At 33.4% G+C, this 21,390-nt stretch overlaps 4 protein-coding genes across 14 annotated transcripts; 3 read left to right on the forward strand and 1 right to left on the reverse strand.

Moving 5' to 3' along the window:
* The first annotated feature begins 692 nt into the window (after positions 1-692).
* On the forward strand, positions 693-3,815 carry LOC111286125 (alpha/beta-Hydrolases superfamily protein). Its single transcript, XM_022875927.2, has 7 exons — positions 693-1,213; positions 1,725-1,763; positions 1,868-1,938; positions 2,052-2,116; positions 2,374-2,463; positions 2,540-2,632; positions 3,205-3,815. Exons 1-7 carry the CDS (start codon positions 810-812, stop codon positions 3,637-3,639), a joined length of 1,197 nt encoding a protein of 398 aa, XP_022731662.2. The 5' UTR covers positions 693-809; the 3' UTR covers positions 3,640-3,815.
* Positions 3,816-4,419: 604 nt separating this feature from the next.
* Positions 4,420-5,267, reverse strand: LOC111285417 (lachrymatory-factor synthase-like). Its single transcript, XM_022874866.2, has one exon. It carries the CDS (start codon positions 5,210-5,212, stop codon positions 4,700-4,702), a length of 513 nt encoding a protein of 170 aa, XP_022730601.2. The 5' UTR covers positions 5,213-5,267; the 3' UTR covers positions 4,420-4,699.
* Positions 5,268-7,464: 2,197 nt separating this feature from the next.
* LOC149518580 (Avr9/Cf-9 rapidly elicited protein) lies at positions 7,465-8,580 on the forward strand. Its single transcript, XM_089763375.1, has one exon. The coding sequence runs from the start codon at positions 7,664-7,666 to the stop codon at positions 8,240-8,242; it is 579 nt and encodes a 192-aa protein (XP_089619501.1). The 5' UTR covers positions 7,465-7,663; the 3' UTR covers positions 8,243-8,580.
* Positions 8,581-14,407: 5,827 nt separating this feature from the next.
* Positions 14,408-21,287, forward strand: LOC111286728 (casein kinase 1-like protein HD16). Of its 11 annotated transcripts, none has more exons than XR_016343101.1 (19): positions 14,408-15,140; positions 15,578-15,691; positions 15,779-15,852; positions 15,973-16,042; positions 16,136-16,191; positions 16,281-16,352; positions 16,600-16,694; positions 16,783-16,849; positions 17,012-17,141; positions 17,221-17,439; positions 17,553-17,695; positions 17,777-17,951; positions 18,063-18,153; positions 18,247-18,404; positions 18,502-18,690; positions 18,775-18,966; positions 19,401-20,033; positions 20,136-20,198; positions 20,730-21,287. XR_016343101.1 is itself a non-coding variant. In XM_022876887.2 (16 exons), the coding sequence occupies exons 1-16, from the start codon at positions 14,721-14,723 to the stop codon at positions 18,832-18,834; spliced, it is 2,133 nt and encodes a 710-aa protein (XP_022732622.1). In that variant the 5' UTR covers positions 14,408-14,720; the 3' UTR covers positions 18,835-19,399. The 11 variants fall into 11 exon arrangements, 1 of the variants encoding a protein (XP_022732622.1); XR_016343100.1 differs by having other exon boundaries at positions 19,800-20,033; XR_016343102.1 differs by having other exon boundaries at positions 19,851-20,033.
* Positions 21,288-21,390: the final 103 nt, after the last annotated feature.

Raw genomic sequence — 21,390 nt, forward strand, 5'->3', positions numbered from 1 at the left:
AACATTTCCAATATTTTTATATGAACCTTGCGTTCAGGGGATGACACGTGGAGGAATCTCCGTGACGATGATCAAGAGAAAATTGAGGCTAGAGGCTAGAAATAGACGTCTTGGGGTTTCTGGTACGATTTCGCCGATCTTCCTTGAATCTCAGCTCCTCAAGGTCTAGCCGCTTAGTGAGGCTGGCTGGCTGGCTTCTCTTTCGTTGTTCAAAGTTCAAAAGTTTTAATTAATAATAATTGAAAGAGGAAAATTTTGTGATAGTTTTTTTTTTTTTCTCAAAACCTGAACTGTTATTTTGAAAATTTTATTTATTTATTTTACACATTGACCCAATTACATTTTTATTTTAAAAATAAAACTTAAGCCGTTAAAACTCGATTGATCGAAGCCGATCTGTCAGGCTGGCTACGCGGAGAGTGTGCTGTTTCCGTATCAGTTTACAGCCTCCATATCTTTTTAAATGATTAAAGGAGATTTGTGCTAAAGAATTACGCTCCCCTACAGTCAAAATCAAAAGCATTGGCCACGTCATCACCGTTTATGTTGCTTACAAAATCGAAATCATATCCGCGACTCAATCAAATAAATCCACGTCACTGAACGCAGTTAATTTCGTTCCTTGTTTTTTCTAGTTTCCTTAGTTCGAAACGTCCCGCGCGCTATAAATATCCCAACCGAATTGCTCTCTGGATTCTCTCATTTTTTACCTTTTCCGTATTTCCATTCCATTTCATATCCATAGATTTTTATTATCAAAATTTTCCGTTTCTTTCGGAATTATAATTTTCTTTTTTGCCTTCTCCGCCATGTCAACGGTGGGGGAGATGGAGCAATTGACGTCGGGAGCGAGCAATCGGATAATCCCGATCCTAAAAACCTTAAGAATTATTCTCATTTTCATTCAGTCAATAGTCTTGTACCTCCTCCTTCTCCTCTTCCCTCGGCGCCGCCAACCTCGGACGGCGGTTGCGGCAGTTGACTCCACTGCTGAGGCGCCGCAATCACCGGCTAAAACAGCGAGGCGGAGATCGGTATGGGTGCGAGAAGAGGAGGATACCTTGAGAAGGAGAGCTTTGGCAGAGGGTTTGGACATGGGGTTTGAAACAGGGGATGGAGAGATTAGCTGCCGCTGGAGCACGTCTCTGTTCTTTGGGGTTCGAAGAAATGCCTTGTTTTGCCGGTCTTGGTTTCCCGCTACCGGTGAATTGAGGTAAGGCATTATTTTTCTTTATTGACGCTATTTTTTCTTATAGAATTTGAGGGAAAGAAATTAAATTAAATGGATACTATAAAATTTTAGATAAAGTGTTCGTTTTTCGTTTCAATTTACTCTTTTTAAAGGTGAACTAAATTTAGTACCTTTTGAATTGCTAATGGCTGGAGAAACTAAAGCCTCCGCACAAATTAACTTAATTTTCAATTTTCTCTTTTGAGAATGGTAACTGAGAGGATCAAATTTTGAGTTTTAGTATAACTTAATGCAATGATGCTTTGCTTTCTTCAGCGATTAAATTCCTTTGGGTTGATTTGCAAATAATGCTTTACTGTTAGTTTGTGTCGTTAGTATCATACAAATTTGTAGCCTGTACTTTTGTTCTTTTCTTTTCTTTCTTATAGTTGCCTTTATTCTGTTGCTTTTTTGCTTTTCTCTATTGTCTCCTAAGTGTTGCTTTTTTGCTTTTCTCTATTGTCTCCTAAGTGCTGCTTGTTTCTGAATTTAGGGGCATTTTAATAATTATTCACGGGCTGAATGAGCACAGGTAACATGAGTTTCTAAATTAACCTGATCATCTCTGTTTTTTTCCCCAAAGGAATAAAATTTCCTCATTTCATACTCTTGTTTTTTGTGGGTTTTCATTTACAGTGGAAGATATGCTCAATTTGCAAAGCAACTAACCTCTTGTCACTTTGGTGCTTACGCGATGGACTGGATAGGTATATAATTTGAGTTTAACACTAGTATTTCTGCTTTTCTTTTCTGTTGGCAAAGGCGTGTTCAAAATTATTAGTTTTAAGTTGTGGCAATAAGATAAACTTTCGTGCTATAGGTCACGGTGGTAGTGATGGATTGCACGGATACGTTCCTTCACTTGATCATGTTGTTGCAGACACTGTAAGTTCCCTTTGAGTTCTATGTATCTTTTTAATGTGCACTTAGATGAACTCTAACTAATTACTTTGTTTTTTTACCCTTTTGCTCCTGTAATTATATAACATCTAAATCATAAACGATTCCAAGGTTACTGAATATCATAACTACCGGCTGTTGATAAACAACTAAAACTTTAACTTGGCACTTTTACAAATTTTGGCTTTATTCAAAATATGCCTGCAAGGTGGTGCTAAGATTTGTCTCTTCTCTTTCTTCAGGGGGCTCTCTTGGAAAAGATCAAATCAGAGAACCCGGGTGTACCTTGCTTCCTTTTTGGTCACTCTACTGGTGGAGCTGTTGTTTTGAAGGTATCACATCTACCAATTTGTTTAAGTAACTGAATTATCAGTTGAACTTTTCAATTTATGTGGTGCAACTTCTCAGGCAGCTTCATATCCTCATATTGAAGAAATGCTGGAGGGAATTGTTCTGACATCTCCAGCTTTGCGCGTTAAGCCAACACATCCAATTGTCGGAGTAAGTCGCTGCTGCTTGTTCTTGGTTTGTAGTGTGCTAAATCATGCTGTAGTTGTCTCTGAGGTTTATTTCTTCGTGTGAAGGATTAAAGTTAAATTGCCATAAAACCAACCAATTATCCATCAATGGTTTAATAATGACCCGTTGAAAATTTTTAATAGCAGTTTCATTTATGCAAAAACCTGGCTCTCCCTTTTCTAAAATGTCAAAGATCTTCTAAAATATTGTGTTAATCAAAAGATGTGTGCAAATAAATTTGGAGAGGTGTTAATTGCTTTTAAAGTTAGATGGGTCTGGTTTTAGCTTGAATAGTGTTTTCATGATTTTTCCATGATTATATCATCTACAATGCCATCTAACTGTTATGGTTGATATGTACGAGTTGCTTTGATTTTGTATAGCCCTTTTGCTATTGGGTAATGATATCAATAACATATTGTAGATAATATGATTGGCTGTGATTTTATTCAATCTCTAGCTTAACGTCCCAGAATCCCTTCAAGATTGAAATGGATATTACAAACTGTACCATTTTCCCCATGTTAAATTTATTATATGGTGTCTATATGCAGGCTATTGCTCCTCTTTTTTCCCTGGTTGCTCCAAAGCTGCAGTTTAAAGGTGCAAACAAGAGAGGCATCCCAGTTTCAAGGGACCCCGCAGCACTGTTGGCCAAGTACTCTGATCCCTTGGTCTACACTGGTCCAATAAGGGTCCGAACAGGGCATGAGATATTGCGAATTTCGTCCTTCTTGATGCAAAACTTGAAGTCTGTGACAGTCCCATTCTTTGTTCTCCATGGAACTGCAGACAAAGTCACTGATCCACTCGCCTCCAAGGATTTGTACAACGAGGCGGCCTCCAAGTTCAAAGACATAAAGCTTTATGAGGGCTTCTTGCACGACCTTCTCTTTGAACCCGAGCATGAAGAGATTGGGCAGGATATAATCAACTGGATGGAGAAGAGATTAGGCGCCAGAGCTGAAAGGATGGATCGTCTTTGGTAAATGATCTTGCAGGATATATTAAGTGTTTTTCTTTTTACCTAAAATTAGATCACCGGTTTAAAAGCACAAGTAGATGTGTAAGTTGAAAGCTCATCTACATGTACGTTTGCATCTCTGATTTATAGTGAAATTTGTAACCATATATAAATATTATATATAGGGGTTTGTTTTTAAAATATCTTCATTTCCGTTTATACCGGGGGGGGGGGGGGTTGAAGAATTTCATTGGAAAATTTCATGCATTCTGTTTTGCATCTTGCCCGATGAATGAGGTAAGCAAACCCATCTTGCCTGTCATTGGTTGGGCCAACGAGTGGATCACTTCATTGGAAGCCCGTAAACAGTGAGGATGATTTCATAACAATGTGAGCAGTGCTAAATCCGGGTTCTGACTGAATCAATTATTAGCCACAATTAATCATTTACCAAAATTACATATCCGCATCTTTGATTTAATGGTTAATGCATACATCATCTTTTTATTAAAAAAAAAGGTAAAGTTTAAATTGTCTTTCTTCCAAAAAAATTTTAAAATTATGTTATGAAATATTGAAATAATAGCTTGATGATTAATACATTACATGTTATGAAGCATCCGTCATCAATTGTAAAAGATACGATTAGTAAAAAGATTGCAGCACTAAGAAGTGGTGATGGTTTGAATTATACGCCAATTCCTTTTTCTAAATTTTACTTTGAAGAATTTAGTTATTTTTATTTTAATGCACATAAAAGCCTAAGTAGCAGCAATTAAAGGAGCGGTAGATTTGACATTGGGAATGAAGATCAAAGAAGAGAAAATTGACACGTTATCAGTGACATTGCCACCATCTAGAATAACTTATATTATCATTCTTTGAATTATATTTAAAAGGTTTTTTTTTTTTTTTTTGGGCCAATGAAAGAAACTAATTAATATTCAAGGGTTAAACAACATTAGAAAAACCGACATACAAGGCTGAGCACATGGAAACCACACAAAGATTAGCTTGTGGGTAAACATAAACACTAATTTAGAAGAAATAAGCAAAAGAGACCTATGTTTCTTAACTTGGCTGCTCTAAACTTCAAAGATTGCATCCTCAATTCTCTTAGCCAGGCCCTGGAGACCCACCTCATATTTTTTCTTCATGTCATCCAATTGCCACCCTTCCACAGGATCAACGGTGAAGGACCACTCGATCACACATCCATCTTGATGATCATGACCATCATCACCTCCAGGAACAATCTTGACCGTTGCAACATATGAATTGAACCCAATATTGCTGTCCACCATCTGATAGCTTAAACTACGCCCGATATGATCAATGGCTATTAATCTCTCCTTGGCCCACTTTTCGGAGCCCCTGTCATGGCCACCGCCATCGGATGAGATCGAGAAACCAGAGCACAACCTGATGCAACCAAGCTCACCGTTGGTGCCATGGATGCCATGGCATGAGGGTAGACCGGGAAACCATTTGTGAAAGTTAAAAAAATCTGTATAAACGGCCCAAACTCGGTCTGCAGAAGCTCTTGTTAACCTTGCAGAAACCTTGGCATCCCATTTAGGCTGGGAATTTTGCTCCATTATTTTGAGATTGAAAAAGATTCGGTAAAAAAGCTGTCTTCAAAAGAAACTTTTATAGAGCGTATATAGGGGCATCTTGGACATATTCCTGGCGTCAATGTCATTTTGTTTATTTCTTGTAAAATTTTATAACTGCAACATTATTTTTATTTGTCCAAATTGATTAATTTAATGATTAACCTAAAAAATTAACTTAATTAAAACGTTTTTGATGGGAAAGGATACTCTTCATTGTTTAAAAAATAGTAGAAGTTTACACTATTCTATTTAAGAGTGATAAATGCATTTCTAATTAAATATATGATTAATATTTGTTTAAATGATTTTTATTTTTAATTAGTTTTTCTATTTTTATATTTAATTTAAAATTATTAAATTTTAATCATAAATTTAATTAACTTAATAGTGAAAAGTTATTACAACCCTAACATATTTTTTAATCCTATAATTTAGAGAAAAAAATCCTTGGGTTAGGTTGCTTTGCTTAGCATATGGGTTTTTTTTTTTTTTGTGTGGCAGATATTTATTAGATTTAATAAATTTAAAGCTCACAATATGACCTTTTTATAAAAATGATAAAAAATAAAAATAATACAATTCAAAATTTTAATAAAATTCGTATATGGATTTAAAAAATTTTAAAAATTTCACATTTGATTTGTTCCGTAAATTGTGAAACTATAATTTTTATATTTTTAATATATTTAATACAAAATAAACAAGATTCATTTACAAATTGTCAAATCAAATATTAGAAACCAATTCCTTGACTTCGTGCACGATTGACAGAGTGGAAAGCTCTTAACTTTTTCTTGCTTGTCAGATTATAGGGTCGGTGCAAACATTAATCATGACTTGTTGAATGTTACGGCAATTATAGAAGTTTTTCTGGCCATCCTGGCCTCAGAGTCTCAAGACCAACGGGGCCTTTATGGCATATGGAAAATGAAGAATCCAGAACGGTAAGTAAGCCGAAATAATGCTACCATATATGAATCGTTGGATTGAATTGTTGAAATAAACAAGCTGGGGTTATATTGAGAAAGGCTCTCAGAAAGTCTTCCTATGGTTCATTATAACTATTGATACCACTTTCTAAAGTTATGATTGTGAAATTAATTATCTATAGCAGCCTCCCAGGGAAATTTGACTCCAGCAAGCATTTCTTTAGGAGGTTGAATTATCAACCCATTATTGCATAAAAGTTATGATAATTCGTAGCCAGCAGCCAACTGATAAACAAATGTTTCAACAACCCGGTTAACAAATACTGCTAAACTCAATATACATGGACCATTTAAGTATAGTCTATAGTCTATACTCTATATCCTCACCCAAAATAAACCTGCGATTATCAAAATCCACCTCTAATTAACTATGATAATATCAACATCCGAGAAGTCGGAATAGGGAAATTATCAACCTGTCTTAAACCCCAAACCATCAAATTAACTCCAACTTGACAGAGATAAAGAAATCATACTGACAACTACATATTATAATTTCAAATGGCAATGAACTTGTAAGGCAAAAGTTCAATTGCAGATTAACCGCATGCATATTAGTCATTTTCATTCTTGCCTACTTTTCCCCACCCAACAGCCGGTTCTTCCACTTGCCAGGGATATTAATTGGGATATTTGTTAATTGTTATCACTAATAATCACTTTAATTGACATAGGATTCTAGCTCTGTAATCATTACGAGACCCAATAGTGCAATAAACTAAATAAAAGCTAAAGAATTTGTTTTAAGTATATCAATTTTAAATTGGACACCATTGTATAATGCAAGGATAAAGTAGGGCTTATACCTAATTTAACATAATACATAAGGGATAGACGTTATCTTTTCTCTTTTAGACTTTCCTGCTGTATTAGTTAGTCCATACAAATAGCTTTAAATCTTGCTTTTAGTCCTTTGAACTTATCCTAAACGCACGCCAAATCTCAATCGAACTTGTATTAAACAGCTGAAAATTTACTATATCATAGCAACAGCAGTAATTTGGGGCTTACCTGATCTGATCAACTTTTATTTAAAACTTTCAAAATGATCAGCAAAAATGCTCTTATCTTGCAACAATGGGAATATCCATGTAAATAAATCAAGTTACAAGCAAGATTTTTCATCATTCCCTTGTCATTGGCGACTATAAAAATGATGCGACGATTAAAGTGTAAAACTAATGGCCAGTTGGTCAATTCAATCAAAATCAAACCCCTTTTAGAAGTGGAGGCATTAAACTAAAACCATTTTCCAATGGTTGAAGACAAAGAAACATGATTAGCAGAAGAGAAAAAAAACACAAAAGCAAACTAAAGCAATGATAACATACAGCACAAAACAAACAGTGATAAACTTTTCGACATTCCGTCCCTTTTAAATATACCTGATTCTCTCAAATTCTTCTCTCAGAGCAAAGCAACTTCAAAAAATCTCCCTCTAGATATGGAACCAAGCCCACCCTTCATTGCCAAGAAGCTTTCTAACTTGGCTCGTCTAAGTTTCTTCATGATAAGGAAAGGTCTGTCAAAGAGCAAGCTCGTACTTGAAGATCTTCAATTCTTAATGAAACGTGGGAAGATCATGGGAAAAGCGTTAAACGAACTCATGGTCACCAACCAGGCTTCACTAAGTTGCAGATCACGTGACGTGCACCTGTCCTTCGTATCCCCAATGGAGTACGAGTTCAGCTGCACCACCAGCCCCACGTATCAACCTTACATTCCCTTCCATGCCAGAAAGCGCAAACCCCGTTATCCTCACAACAGCGCGCGCTCTCGCACTCGAGACGGTATAGTTTTTGGAGCGATGGGTTGTAGAGATGCGGGTGATTATGAGTCGCCACTAGTAATACCAAGAGGGCGGAGAGTGCAGAATAGCAGGGACTCGCCATTCGTGTTAAAGGATGACGATGAAGACTATCGCGTGGACGAAGCAGCTGAGGAGTTTATTCAGAGTTTTTATAAGCAGCTGAGGTTGCAGAAATGGTTGGCTGTCCTGGAAGCAGCCGATCAGTATGGCTAAGACTCCTTACACGTTGTTTAAAAGTTTTTCTGTTGACTTTGATCTTTAGGGGAAAAGCAACAGACATTTTAAATTTCTGCACCTTTCTTCACAGTGAGTTGAGGCCACTTGATCTTGTGCTAAACCAGAGGGAGACAGGGTGCTTAACGAGAAAATTATTATTCCTGATTCCCTCTTCTCTCTTATCTCATGCCTTTCGTATTTGTCTTTTCTTTTTGTTTTTTTTTTTTCCCACATTTGATCCTGGGTTCTCAAGAGTCAGGACAAAGGCCTGCTTTTCTGTGTATTGTGTACAGAAAACTAATATTAGTGAATATACTTTCGATTTTATTTAATATTTTAGTACTTAGTAGTGGAAATGAATCCAATTGCTTATAGTCTTTATAACTTTTTCTGGTTCAGAAATTCTTATTGCCGGTGAGAATTGCGGTACTGATCTTCTTCTAATCCATAATTCTTACAAGTTTGACAAGACAGCATAAATTATTTTAAAGACTTCATCAATATCATTGCTTCTTTTCGTAATCAGAATCTTTGTTGAGGTGAAGAAACGTTATAAACAAATAAAACAGAATTTATCGGGAGACTACGAAGAGGAAGATTGGAGCAGATCATAAAGTAACGAGTGTATTAGCAGACGGTGGTAAATGGTGAAATAAAGTCGAGTAAATAAGAAAATGACTTCGAGAAAAGGATTAAGGAAGAGGGAATTGTAGTGAGTATTGAGTAATGAGTAAGTTTGGCAAAAGTTTTCAAAAATCTTTTAATGAATTGTGAAAACTCGGTCTTCGAGTATAAGGGTTACATATCTTTAATATTGAAAAAAAATAATAATGAATAATAAAAATTTAATCGTTATAAAATGTATTAATATATTAATTAATGGGAGTTTAATTAATTTTTTAGTGATAGATATAATAAACATAAAAGTTCATTATCTCTTATGGAAGAAAATGAGAAACACTCATATCTCAATGAAATATTAAGAGAAAATCTTTTAATTATTTTTATATCTGATTTATCAAACTAAACTCTTGAAATATCATAATATTGAAATTAACCCAAAAATCTTCTTATATTATTGGATTATTTTCATTTATTATTTTAATGAAATAACATTCAGTGAAGCACCTTTTATGAAATAATTTTTAGTGAAGTAACTTGTGTTTCAAGAGTTTTTTGTAAAGGTGTTACTTTTGTTCATTGATAAAGTTATTCCAAAAATAACTATTTAGTGAAGGAATTATTTCTTAAATTGTTATTCCGTAAACAATTATTTTATAAAATGGTTGTTATATGAATAATTGTTCTATAAAATAACTTTCACTAAAATAATTTTATCACATGTTTCGTAAAATAACATTTATTAAAATAATCTTAACACTTGTTCTAACTTATTATCAATTTTAACAACTTTAAACAAAATTTTAAAAAATAAAATATTAGTAACCAAAATAAATTATTTACACTAACTAATCAAGAATGTTATGCTATAGGCAAAAAGAATATTGGAATGAAGCGAAATCAGCTATACGTCTTATTATTTTTTTTGGCACTTGATGTTATTATAATTTAAATCTTGATCATTAAAATGAAATTCAATATTTTATTAACAAATATGCAATTATTAATATGTCTTATTAAATTTGATATAAAAGATACTAGTATTGTAGTTTGAATTGCACGACCTTATCTTTGGTGGGATTTAAGTAAAACTCTTTGAATAAAATTGTTAAGGTTTTTTCAAATTGATATCAAGTAGATAGATAAATGTATTTAAATATTAAAAAAAATTGAAGTTAAATGCTTTAAATAATTTCAATGCTTTATTTAAATAGTTTTTTATGATAAAAAATCTATTGATAAAATATAGAACTTTTAATTTTGATATTTTCAATTTAAAAAAAAATTAATTTACAATGAGTTTTGGACGAGGCCGATCGGGGCTGTAGAGATTTTAGGACCTATATTGCGAGAGACCTAACAGAGTGTTGGGTTTGGTTTCCTGATATATCGATCTTGAGTCTGGATTCAAGGACCTGAGCTAAGAAGTGAGATCATAAGATCTAAAGCTGTTCGTGGTGGTGGGTTTTGAGACTCTGGTCTTTTTAAGTGGTGGCAAATTCAATTCTGGTAACCTCTAAATCTGGGCTTAGAGCAAAAGACATAATGGACCTGACTTTGCTATAGGGAGTTGGGTGACGTAATCACTTTAAAAAACCCAAAAGAAAAAGGCGTGGCCGCCAATGTTTCGGCTGAAATGTGGCCGGTGGGGGGACTCAGGAAAGGAAAGGCCTTTGCTAGCTTGGAATAAAGGTTGAAGAACTTGGGGATAAGCATACTGCGGAGATGCAATATGCTCTTTGATATTTTCACCGTTGCTGAGATTCGATTTTTCTGAGTTTATCAATAATACCCGAAGCCCTCCCCAAAGATACTAATATCTAGCTAAGCTGTTTTGTTGCCTTTTGAATCTGTCAAAGTAACATCAAATTTGCAGACAAATGGACAAGATTTTTATCAGCCAGAATTTGTGAAATCCTTCCAGGTTTACGTGCTTTCTCTGGCACACATCTGGTCTCAAGTACCATCACACAAATTTTAAGCAAAACTAAATCCAATAAAAAAAAATGGTTACAATTAATACTAATCGATCAAATTCAAATGAGAACTTCGGTTGGGAAATATACGGATAGAGTACTTCCACGTTTTCCATCATTCGTTGTATTTGTTGCTAATGTCCGACAATTCTGGTTCTCTCCCAACTAACTTTCCTAAGTATATTGATCGAGAATGAACATCTGTCCAGTACCTTTTTATTAAAAAAAAATATCTCTCAATGTCGCGCAACGTGTCGGCCCATTACAAGACCATCCAAGAAACAATAAAAGACCTTCTTGATTCTCTACCATTAATTAAACAAAAACTAGATTTAAGCGCGTAACACACAGGTGATGATTTTAATTCGTAACAATTTTTTAATATAATAAAATTAAAAATTATGAAAGAGATCTTGAGAAATTTTAAAAATATATAAAAAATAATTACATCAGATATAAATCATTATCATTTAAAAAACAAATCAAAAGTAAAAGATTCATAAACATTGAAAATTATATATTAAGGTGAATTTAAAAATATATATAGGAAATAAAAAATAACCCAAAAATCACGAGCCTATAATGCAAGAATACACAACCTTATTTTGTTGTATACCATGATATTTTGTTAAATCATAAGCAACTACTAATGACAACTTTATATGGTTAAGCACAAAATGACAATCTTAAGCAAAAGGTTTAATTACGATCTCAATGGTATAACATAAATCGAGTGGATTGTCTAAAATAATTGTTAAAATTTATTAAAAAAATCATAGTTAAAAATATCATGAAAAGATTAAAAAAATATATTTTCAATAAACAATAAATTTTGAACCTAGTAAGATTGCAATGGTGTAAACCTTAAAGCATCACATGTTTATTTTTTTAATCAATGAAAATTCGATCCTTACCAAAGTAATAAAACATAAATTAAAAAAATAATAATAATAATAAAGTAAAGCGATATGCAAAATGTGAGAGAAACCTAAAAAATGTACCGAAAATCTTTGAGATTTAGAACCATCTCTTTGTGAAATGAAATACATTATTAAGGTTTAAATATAGATATTAATGTATTTCAGCATAAAAAGGGAAAAATATACTATTAGTGAAAGCTAAGTCAACTAAAAATAAATATATATATATATAAATAAAATTTATTGTATTAAATGAAATATTTGAAATTTGAAATTAAATTAAATCAAAATAATTAAATATATGACACGTGTCAAAATTGTACGAATTTCAAAATAATAAATTATTCAAATTAAATTTTTTTATTTCTTATAAAAACTTTTGATTTTTATATATTTATATAAAATATAATGTGTAATTAGAAATCTTTTTCATTTTATCCTTTATTTTTTATCAAATAAGAAGTTGGATTGTACAGTGATACCAACATTCAAGTCTTTTTTTATTTTAGAGTTATAGTTCTTTCTTCTTTCATTTATTTATTTTTTCTTTTTGTTTTTCTTTTTAATTGGTATTATAATATTTATTGTAATATAAGTCGTGACTACTCGTAATTAACTAGTTTAAGTTTGTGCAATGCACGGATAATATTTTTTTTCTTATAATAACTTTTAAATAAAATATATGAAAAATAAAAATACTAATAGTTGACTAACAATTACAATAGATTATAAGTAATTTCACGAAAAATATTTGAATTAGTAGTAATGTTCACTTAATTTATAAAACACCTTTAAAAAAAAGGCAAAAAAAAAAAATCAATAAAAATTTTGATTGAGAGGTGATTCTGTATACAAATATTTGAATATATGATAAATAAATTTTTTTATTTGAATTTGTAATTAAAATTTGCTAATAAATTGAAACTTTTACCAAATTAAAGGTAAAATTTATAATATCATGGAAAGTAAAATATTATGAAGTAAATCAATTTGGACATATGATAATCAAAAGACAAGTGACACTAAATTAGACAATCACATAAATCAACTACAAAATTAGATAATTTTTTATTATATATATATACTACTTTTAAAAATCATAATATTATTTATCATAAAAAATATCAACTTGTTTTATTTTAAGAAACATTATATTTATAAATTTGACAAAAAAATATTTTTAATGATAAAATATGTTGTTAGTATTTTTATAAAAAATTAAACTTATCAACTTCAATATATACAAGACTAATAATTTATTATGTCGAGAGATACCAACATTCAAGTCTTTTTTAATTTTAGAGTTATAGCTCTTTCTTCTTTCATTCGTTTTTTTTTTTTTTTTCTTTTTTCTTTTTAATTGACAATAGAATATTTATTGTAGTATAAGTCACGACTAGTCATAATTAATAATATCAATGTCCATTCGTATACATTTAGAAAGCATATGTTAAAAAATATAAAGACAAATTCTCTTGTGATTGATAGATAAAGTCATCTTTTGGTAATCATCAGAATAATATGTTGGAAAAGCAAAATTAATGTTCTTTTTATTTTTAATGGTTTTACTTTTTTTTTTTATTTGGCATCCTTATTGCTTAATTATAATTAAAATATTTCGATCAAAATTTAAAATTTAATTTCGTTAATTTATATCATATTAAAAAAATAACATATATAAATTTTAAATATTAATAATTATAATTTATTTTCTTATCTCATATTATAATTTTTTTTATACTTTAAAAAATATTTTAATTGTAACTGGAGGGACTTAGAAGTTCGATTCAATGATGTCGTGAGTTAGGTTAGGGAGCTTTTTAATCTCAACTTTCCAAGTTGAATTTTTTTTACCATACTCATTTAAAACGTTTGAGTCAGTTTTCATTACACCTATTGTATGTCAAAACATACCCAATTTCATAAAATTGAAAATTGAATTGCTTTGTTAGGAGAGTTGGAGCTTTGGGGAAAACTTGGGACAAATATAGAATGATAATATTGGATGTACTTATATATATATAATTGTGATTTATTGGTTTAATAATATAATTAAAATTATGTGAAACTTATCAAAATTTTATAAAAAATTTACATAAATTTAATTGAAGCAGATATTTGGATAATAACAATAAAAGACTCTTTCTAATTTTAATTTGCATTTCAATTATGCAATGTAAAGTACCATATTTCTGTGTTTCCCCCTTAAGTTTTAACTTTTAATATGTGATGTTCCATAAAACACCTAATATTGATATATACATCAAGTTATATGATCATTCTTCAAGGTTTTTATTTTTCAAGTGATTAATTTTGTTTTAGTAATTAAAAATATGTCATCACAAAATTGAAGAGTTGGGAACATTTATTTTTGATTCACTCTAAATTTTGATGATCCTTTATTTTTCTTTTAATTAAAAAATGCGGTCTTAATTCAATTAATCCTCCACGTATGATAGCACGTTAGCAATATAAACACTACTCATTCATGCGAGGACGAAAAAAAAAGCATATTTTTATCTTTCTAAGGATAAAAAAATTAACATGGAATTAAAATAAAAAAGAAATTAAAGATTTGCGGAATTAACTGTTTAATCTATTTTCTTGATCCATGCTTTTATAATTCAAAAATCAAAATTAATAATAGGAAAAAGAAAATCAGCAATAGAGCATTGCTTCTCTCACATCACATCTCTCTGTCTCGGTGGTATAATAGAGGAAGAGAATCGGCTTCTTTTTGTTTCCCTCCACAGATCTCCGAAATTTCCACTCACCCAACCCTAATTTCATCCCTTTCTGTGTAAATTTCCTAAAAAACCCCAAATCTCTTTCTCCTTTTTTTTTGGGTTTAGCCCTATCGCTTGAAGCCAGCGATCGAAATATATCAGCCGATGATTCTAGAACCTTCATGAATCTTCACCAATTTACATCCCTTAATGGACGAACGTAATCCCTACGATGCCTGAGCTGCGTAGCCACGCTCGCAGAAATCGGGCCTCCATCAAACCTAACCCGAATCCAAACCCGATTGATGTTCTCCCCCAACCCAATATCAACAACAACGAGAAGAACAAGAAGTTAACTACTTGCACTCGTAAAAGGCGAACCGCACAGAACAGGAAACCGAAGGACGCGATCGTTGCTGCTATTGATGATAACAAGTTTGACAACAACGATAACAAACACAATAATATCGTGAGCGGTGCTGGTTTCGAAGCGACCCCGTTTGGAAGAAAGGACGACGAGGATATTAAAGCGCTTAGGGTTTTGAGAGAAGAGGTTGCCGAGAAGATGGACGAGTACGATAGCGGCGGCCGTAGCGGCGATAAAGGCCCTGCAGCCGAAGATGAAGGAAGCACAGCCCCACTTCCCGAAAAGGTATTTGTTTAAAAATTTTTTTTGGATTTTAAATTTTTTTGGGTAAGATTTCTATTTTTGCATTTCCGATTTTTTTTTTATTAATTTGTTATCAAAGTATCCGTACAAGGGACAGAAAGAAAGTGTTGATTGTGGATATTTATTGATTTTCTGTTCGCGTTTTCACCTAATATTTTATTGCTCTTTTTTTTTTTTTTTGGTTTTGGAGATCTTTAGACTGTTTTACTACCTGCTGCTTCAAACTTCAAACTTCCTTGACGTTAGCCTTTTAAAACAAGGTTTGACTTTGCAGGATTGGTCCTAGAATTAAGCTTCATTGAACACGAGTAACAATATGAGGAAAGACCAGATAATGTCAAGAATGAAAATTTTGAATTTTTAATGTCATTATATTAGTCTGAAGAATGGATTCTTATGCTTTGTATTTTTTGCAACAGGTTCAGGTAGGCGGCTCCCCGATGTATAGAATAGAAAGAAAACTGGGGAAAGGAGGCTTTGGACAAGTGTATGTTGGTCGACGAATTGGTGCTACTGGTCCAGGAGCTGTAGAGGTACTGCATTATTTTATAGATGATTCCATTGCCTACTCAAATATTTCATATCCAGAATGTGCTAAACCTGTTATGTTTGGATTTTAGGTAGCTTTAAAATTTGAGCATAGAAGCAGCAAAGGATGTAATTATGGGCCACCATATGAGTGGCAAGTTTACAAGTGAGATTCCTATCATCTCATTGTTTAATGGTTGTTATATTTGTATTGATAGCCCCATTAATTAGGGCTGTATGTCATTTGCGATTTTAACTATGGCTTTCAAATTTTTTTTTTCTGCAGTGCACTTGGTGGTAGCCATGGTGTGCCTCGAGTTCATTACAAGGGCCGGCAAGGTGACTATTATGTTATGGTATGTGCTTTCCTTAGTGCAGTTGCCAAGTTTGTCATATATATGTATCAGGTTTTAGAGTATGACTCTGAGATGTTGCAATGTTTAAAATAGGTTATGGATATGCTTGGACCTAGCTTATGGGATGTTTGGAATAACAACTCTCACACGTATGTTCTTTGTGAAGTTACATGATGGGTTTCGCTTAATTGATTCACAGATTGACCACTTAATGGTAGCTTTATCTTTTCAATTTCAGGATGTCCATTGAAATGGTTGCATGTATTGCCATTGAGGCCATCTCAATCTTAGAGAAGATGCACTCCAGAGGGTGATACATTTTTCTGTTTTGCCTATGATTTGTTTTTCATTTGGTTTTAAGATAGAGCAAGAGGATTGTGTTGTTAAGAAAGTTGATGTGCTTGGATTGATAATGTTGGTACTCTGTCCACTGAGTTGAGGTCTCTATCATTGGTTTTTGTTGGAAAGATTATAACTCTTCCTGTTACATAATTTTTTTTTCTTTTTTTTTGGAACACATTTGTTGCTATAATGCTGTTGCTTTTATATTGTTGCAGATATGTGCATGGGGATGTGAAACCTGAGAATTTCTTGCTTGGTCCTCCGGGGACTTTAGATGAGAAAAAACTTTTTCTTGTTGACCTAGGATTAGGTAAGCTGTAGACTTTTTTCTTTTAGATATATTTTATATACAGATCCAAGTCATATATGACTGTTCTGTTTCTATTTTGACTTAACAGCAACCAGGTGGCGAGATAGTTCAAGTGGTCAACATGTTGAGTATGATCAACGTCCAGATGTTTTCAGGTTAAACTAATAATTGTTTATCCATTACCTTTGCTTGCTTTTCTTTTCCTTTTTTGGTGGGGCATAAATTTGATTTGCTTATCTAACTATAAGCTTGGGTGGTTTCTCCTTTTTCTTTTTTGAGGTTTTGATTAACAGTTATTGATTATTCATTTACTGCAGGGGAACTGTACGTTATGCTAGTGTGCATGCTCATCTTGGTAGAACTGGTAGCAGGAGAGATGATCTAGAGTCTCTTGCATACACACTCATTTTTCTCCTACGTGGTCGGTTACCTTGGCAAGGATATCAGGTTTGCAATTCCTTAATATAAATATCAGTATGTTCATATTTATTATCTTTTATCCTTCTGATGCAAGTGGTTATTTTAGGGTGAAAATAAAGGCTTTCTTGTTTGTAAGAAGAAGATGGCCACTTCCCCAGAAACTTTGTGTTGCTTTTGCCCTGCACCTTTCAGACAGTTTGTTGAGTATGTGGTGAATTTGAAGTTTGATGAGGAACCGAATTATGCAAAATATATCTCACTTTTTGATGGGATCGTTGGTCCGAATCCAGATATTAGGCCAATAAATACTGATGGTGCTCAGAAGGTACTTTTGGCTTCTTGCTTTTGCATTATTTGGTTGACTTGTCATTGAGAGGAAAGTGCATCTCAGTAGTTGCTTCGTTGGAATTCATTTAACATATACTTTTTGTCTTGAAGCTTATATATCAAGTAGGACAAAAGAGAGGACGGTTAATGATGGATGAGGAAGAGGATGAACAGCCGAAGAAGAAGGTTCGAATGGGAATGCCTGCAACACAATGGATTAGTGTGTATAATGCTCGTAGGCCTATGAAGCAAAGGTATCTAGCTTAAAATCACCATCAAGCTGTTCAAGTTCATGAATAGGAATAGATGTTGATAATTTCTATCTCTTGTTGTAGATATCATTATAATGTGGCAGATGTCAGGCTTCCCCAACATATTGAGAAAGGAAATGAGGATGGGTTATTTATCAGCAGTGTGGCTTCTTATTCAAACCTATGGGCTCTTATTATGGATGCTGGCACTGGCTTCACCGCTCAAGTTTATGAACTCTCACCATACTTTCTTCATAAGGTTGCTTGTGTTCCATTTGATTCTGGGACTTCTTTATATTGCATCTGCTGTATAACATATTTCATGTTAGTTATATAGATATTAATCTACCAATTTTATTACTTTATGAAGGAATGGATTATGGAACAATGGGAAAAGAATTACTACATAAGTGCAATCGCAGGAGCTAATAATGGGAGCTCATTAGTTGTAATGTCTAAGGGTTAGTTTAGTTATCTCTAAGGTATCTAAAAAGAAATTACACTTTTTATATTTATGCACTCTTTGTCTTATTTTATTGCTTTATTGGATGTAGGGACCCAGTATTTGCAGCAATCCTACAAAGTTAGCGACTCATTTCCCTTTAAGTGGATCAACAAAAAATGGAGGGAGGGCTTTTATGTGACTGCCATGGCCACTGCTGGAAGCAGATGGGCAATTGTTATGTCACGTGGTGCTCCATTTTCTGACCAGGTTTTTATTGTATTTAAGAATATCTATTCAATGGCACATCACTGTGGCAAACAAAAACCTTATGGCCTGACAATATCCTTTTTTCATGCACTTGCAGGTTGTAGAATTAGATTTTCTCTATCCTAGTGAAGGTATTCATCGGAGGTGGGATAGTGGCTACCGCATCACATCAACTGCTGCAACTTGGGATCAAGCTGCTTTTGTTCTTAGTGTTCCAAGAAGAAAACCCACAGATGAAACTCAGGAGACACTTCGAACTTCTGCTTTTCCTAGCACTCATGTGAAGGTATTTCATTCAACTTTATTCACTAGCTTATTTAATCCTTCCTTCCTAAAAATGTAAATGTTTACATAGTGCTTTTTTCACCAGGAGAAATGGGCAAAGAATCTCTATATTGCATCAGTTTGTTATGGTCGAACTGTTTCGTGAATTGCCAAAGTTTTGTTCAGATGCCACTCATTTGATTGTGCATTTGTATGACAAGAGATGTTTCTACTGCTTCATTTTAAGGGAACTAAGCTCTTTGGCTGGATTGATTGATCACAGCATTTGGGAGTTGATGTATGCAAAATTCTACTTTATTGTCACCATCATGTAGCATCTATTCAAACACCTGTGCACTGTCATTCAATCAAGTCAAAATCTTTATGAGCTAATTTCAGATCTTTTGTCCCATTAGATGCCAGATGTTCTTACCTTACTTGTATAGTTTTGAAACCATAATTTCTTGGTTGAAGGCAAGTGCACAGGTTAAGTTTTAATTGTTGATGGTGTTTGAGGACATACAACAATGATTTTATGCTGGACTCTATATCCTTTGAGTCATTCAATCTGTACTATGTCTAGCCTTGTTTTCTGGACTGGAAGATCATATGATCTTTCACCCTTTCACTTCTGGATGTCTGATTTGACCCTAAAGAAGAGAGGATGTTACTTATGTTGTATATTTTGAAGCAGCAATATGTAATGGGATATCATTAACTTTTGTGCTGTAGTTGATGCATGTATTCTCATTTCCCTAAAAGCTAATCCAGTGCATGCAGCACATGGTCTGTTGAATATCTTGTGGACAGTTGGAGTCACACAATCATAACTGCAAATGCCTCGTGCTTTTGCTAGACACCCCAATTTTGCAAATTATTTCGGGTAGATGCTTTCATCCCATTATTTCTTCTTTTCCTAAGTGGAGGGTTCATAATATTTTTTTTTGATATGGTACATGCTAGAGGTGATATATCTCTTTCCAAAATGTTTCTGTGTGGAAAAGCATTTGAATAATTGAAGTTGTGATATTTTAATGTACCAATTTTCTGTACTGTACTAGCTTATGAATGCCAGTGGTAAAAATTTGTAATAGTTTGCTGATGTAGTCTGATATGCCATTTGTATTTTAGGTTACAGTTTGATCCTTTAACACTGTCTAAATGTTGTACTTTGGAGTTTAGACTTTAGAGTGGTGTCATGTGGTGATTATTTGTCAAGGCTCCAAAATGTGAGCCTATGAGGCGCTTATTTATCATTAACAGAGGTCAAAATCTCAAGAAGCATAAATGCAGCAGAGTCCCCTTTATATGTGCCCCAAAGTTTTTGCTAAGGAACTGCCTTGAGACCAACCAATATTTGATTTGGTAAGGAACTTTCACTGGTTAACTTGATGCATAGTGGTAGGCTGCAGTTTTGTGCACATTAGCCATTTGTTTATTTGTGATATTTTTCCTTATATTTTTCAGGTACAGCTTCAGGTGATTCATCTTTGAATGTTTGAACTGTCTGTTTTCCCTACCTCTGAAGCGGTAAGCACATCATGTCTTTTTTAACGATTCATATTATTATCTTTAATGTGGAGTTCCTGATAAATTCTTCGCCATATCTGATTTTGCCTTCTGTGATTGGGACTGATGTTATACAGAAATACGAGCACCCACCAGCTCTTGGTGACGCTTGGGGCACTACTGCTCTTGTTTTACATTTTTTATGGCATCAAATAGCTAAGCAACTTTCTCGATCATGCTTAAAGTTTAAAGTTAGGCAATGTGCTGTGCAAGTGTGCTTGTGTTCACTTGCATGTCCAAGCATTTGTGAACCGACTGATATAATTGGATGTTTTGTCTGTGATGTTCTGCATTAATTGTTTTGGCTATGTATGTTACATGGTTGCCCACTGTGCAGGAAAAGAAACCTTAAGCCAAATTTTTTGAATTAACTCGTTTAACTGCATATGTTTATGGAGTGATTTATTTACACGTTATAGTGGTGAATGGTGAATATGTGACTAATCACTTTTCTTTTCATGGTACCTCTCTCTTTATCTTCCCCTTGCCTAGTTTAATTGCTAGGAGGCTCGGAATTTGCAACTTTCTTCTTGCAGAACCACCTGGATGCTGAAATTCATATGAGAATTGTTGAACCCGGCTAATGATCCCTCTGCTGTTCCAGGATATTAGAATTTTAATATCTTCAACATGAATCGCTTGAGAAGGGAACATTTCTGATCTAAGATCGATGAGCAATTGATTTTGTCGCAGTTTGTCCACAAAAGAATGTATCGCGACTTGCTATCTGAGAGACCAATGCTTTCGTGACATGCTATTATCCTTGACATTTGGGTGTGGATTGTAGTTGACAATAGTCTAGCAGTTAGTTTATAATGGGTCATTCTGAGGTTCTAGGCTGTGACACCTGCTTCCATACGTCTTGAGTATAGATTCTAAAGAATATATGCTTACGTGTGTTGAAAAAACTGCAGGATTAACTGGCCTGGGCATTTATTCATTGTTATAGTTCCATTAAATGCCAGCAGTGAAGGTTGTTGACTTTGTTCTGTAAGAGCGCTAAATGGTTGCCATTGCTCCTGTAATGTTTGTGACTTTAGATTTTCTTCATGCATCCGTACTACTTGTTGGCAAATGCATCCGTAACGTTTTCAAATCTTGCACAAGTTATCAAAAATTTGCCCAGCAAAAATTTGAAATTTTGCAGAAATTT

This window comes from Durio zibethinus, chromosome 6 (genome assembly GCF_047325235.1).
Source record: "Durio zibethinus cultivar Kanyao isolate XHJ-2024 chromosome 6, ASM4732523v1, whole genome shotgun sequence".
Classification (NCBI taxonomy): Eukaryota; Viridiplantae; Streptophyta; class Magnoliopsida; order Malvales; family Malvaceae; genus Durio; species Durio zibethinus.

Bases quoted from the DNA above. Each gene is read 5' to 3' on its own strand.
- LOC111285417 (XM_022874866.2), bottom strand. From the start codon at position 5,212: ATGGAGCAAAATTCCCAGCCTAAATGGGATGCCAAGGTTTCTGCAAGG.
- LOC111286728 (XM_022876887.2), top strand. From the start codon at position 14,721: ATGCCTGAGCTGCGTAGCCACGCTCGCAGAAATCGGGCCTCCATCAAA. The intron at 16,695-16,782 runs GTAAGCTGTAGA...TTGACTTAACAG, and splicing joins TCTTGTTGACCTAGGATTAG to CAACCAGGTGGCGAGATAGT. The intron at 18,691-18,774 runs GTATTTCATTCA...TTTTTTCACCAG, and splicing joins TTCCTAGCACTCATGTGAAG to GAGAAATGGGCAAAGAATCT.
- LOC149518580 (XM_089763375.1), top strand. From the start codon at position 7,664: ATGGAACCAAGCCCACCCTTCATTGCCAAGAAGCTTTCTAACTTGGCT.
- LOC111286125 (XM_022875927.2), top strand. From the start codon at position 810: ATGTCAACGGTGGGGGAGATGGAGCAATTGACGTCGGGAGCGAGCAAT. The intron at 1,764-1,867 runs GTAACATGAGTT...TTTCATTTACAG, and splicing joins CACGGGCTGAATGAGCACAG to TGGAAGATATGCTCAATTTG. The intron at 1,939-2,051 runs GTATATAATTTG...TTCGTGCTATAG, and splicing joins TTACGCGATGGACTGGATAG to GTCACGGTGGTAGTGATGGA.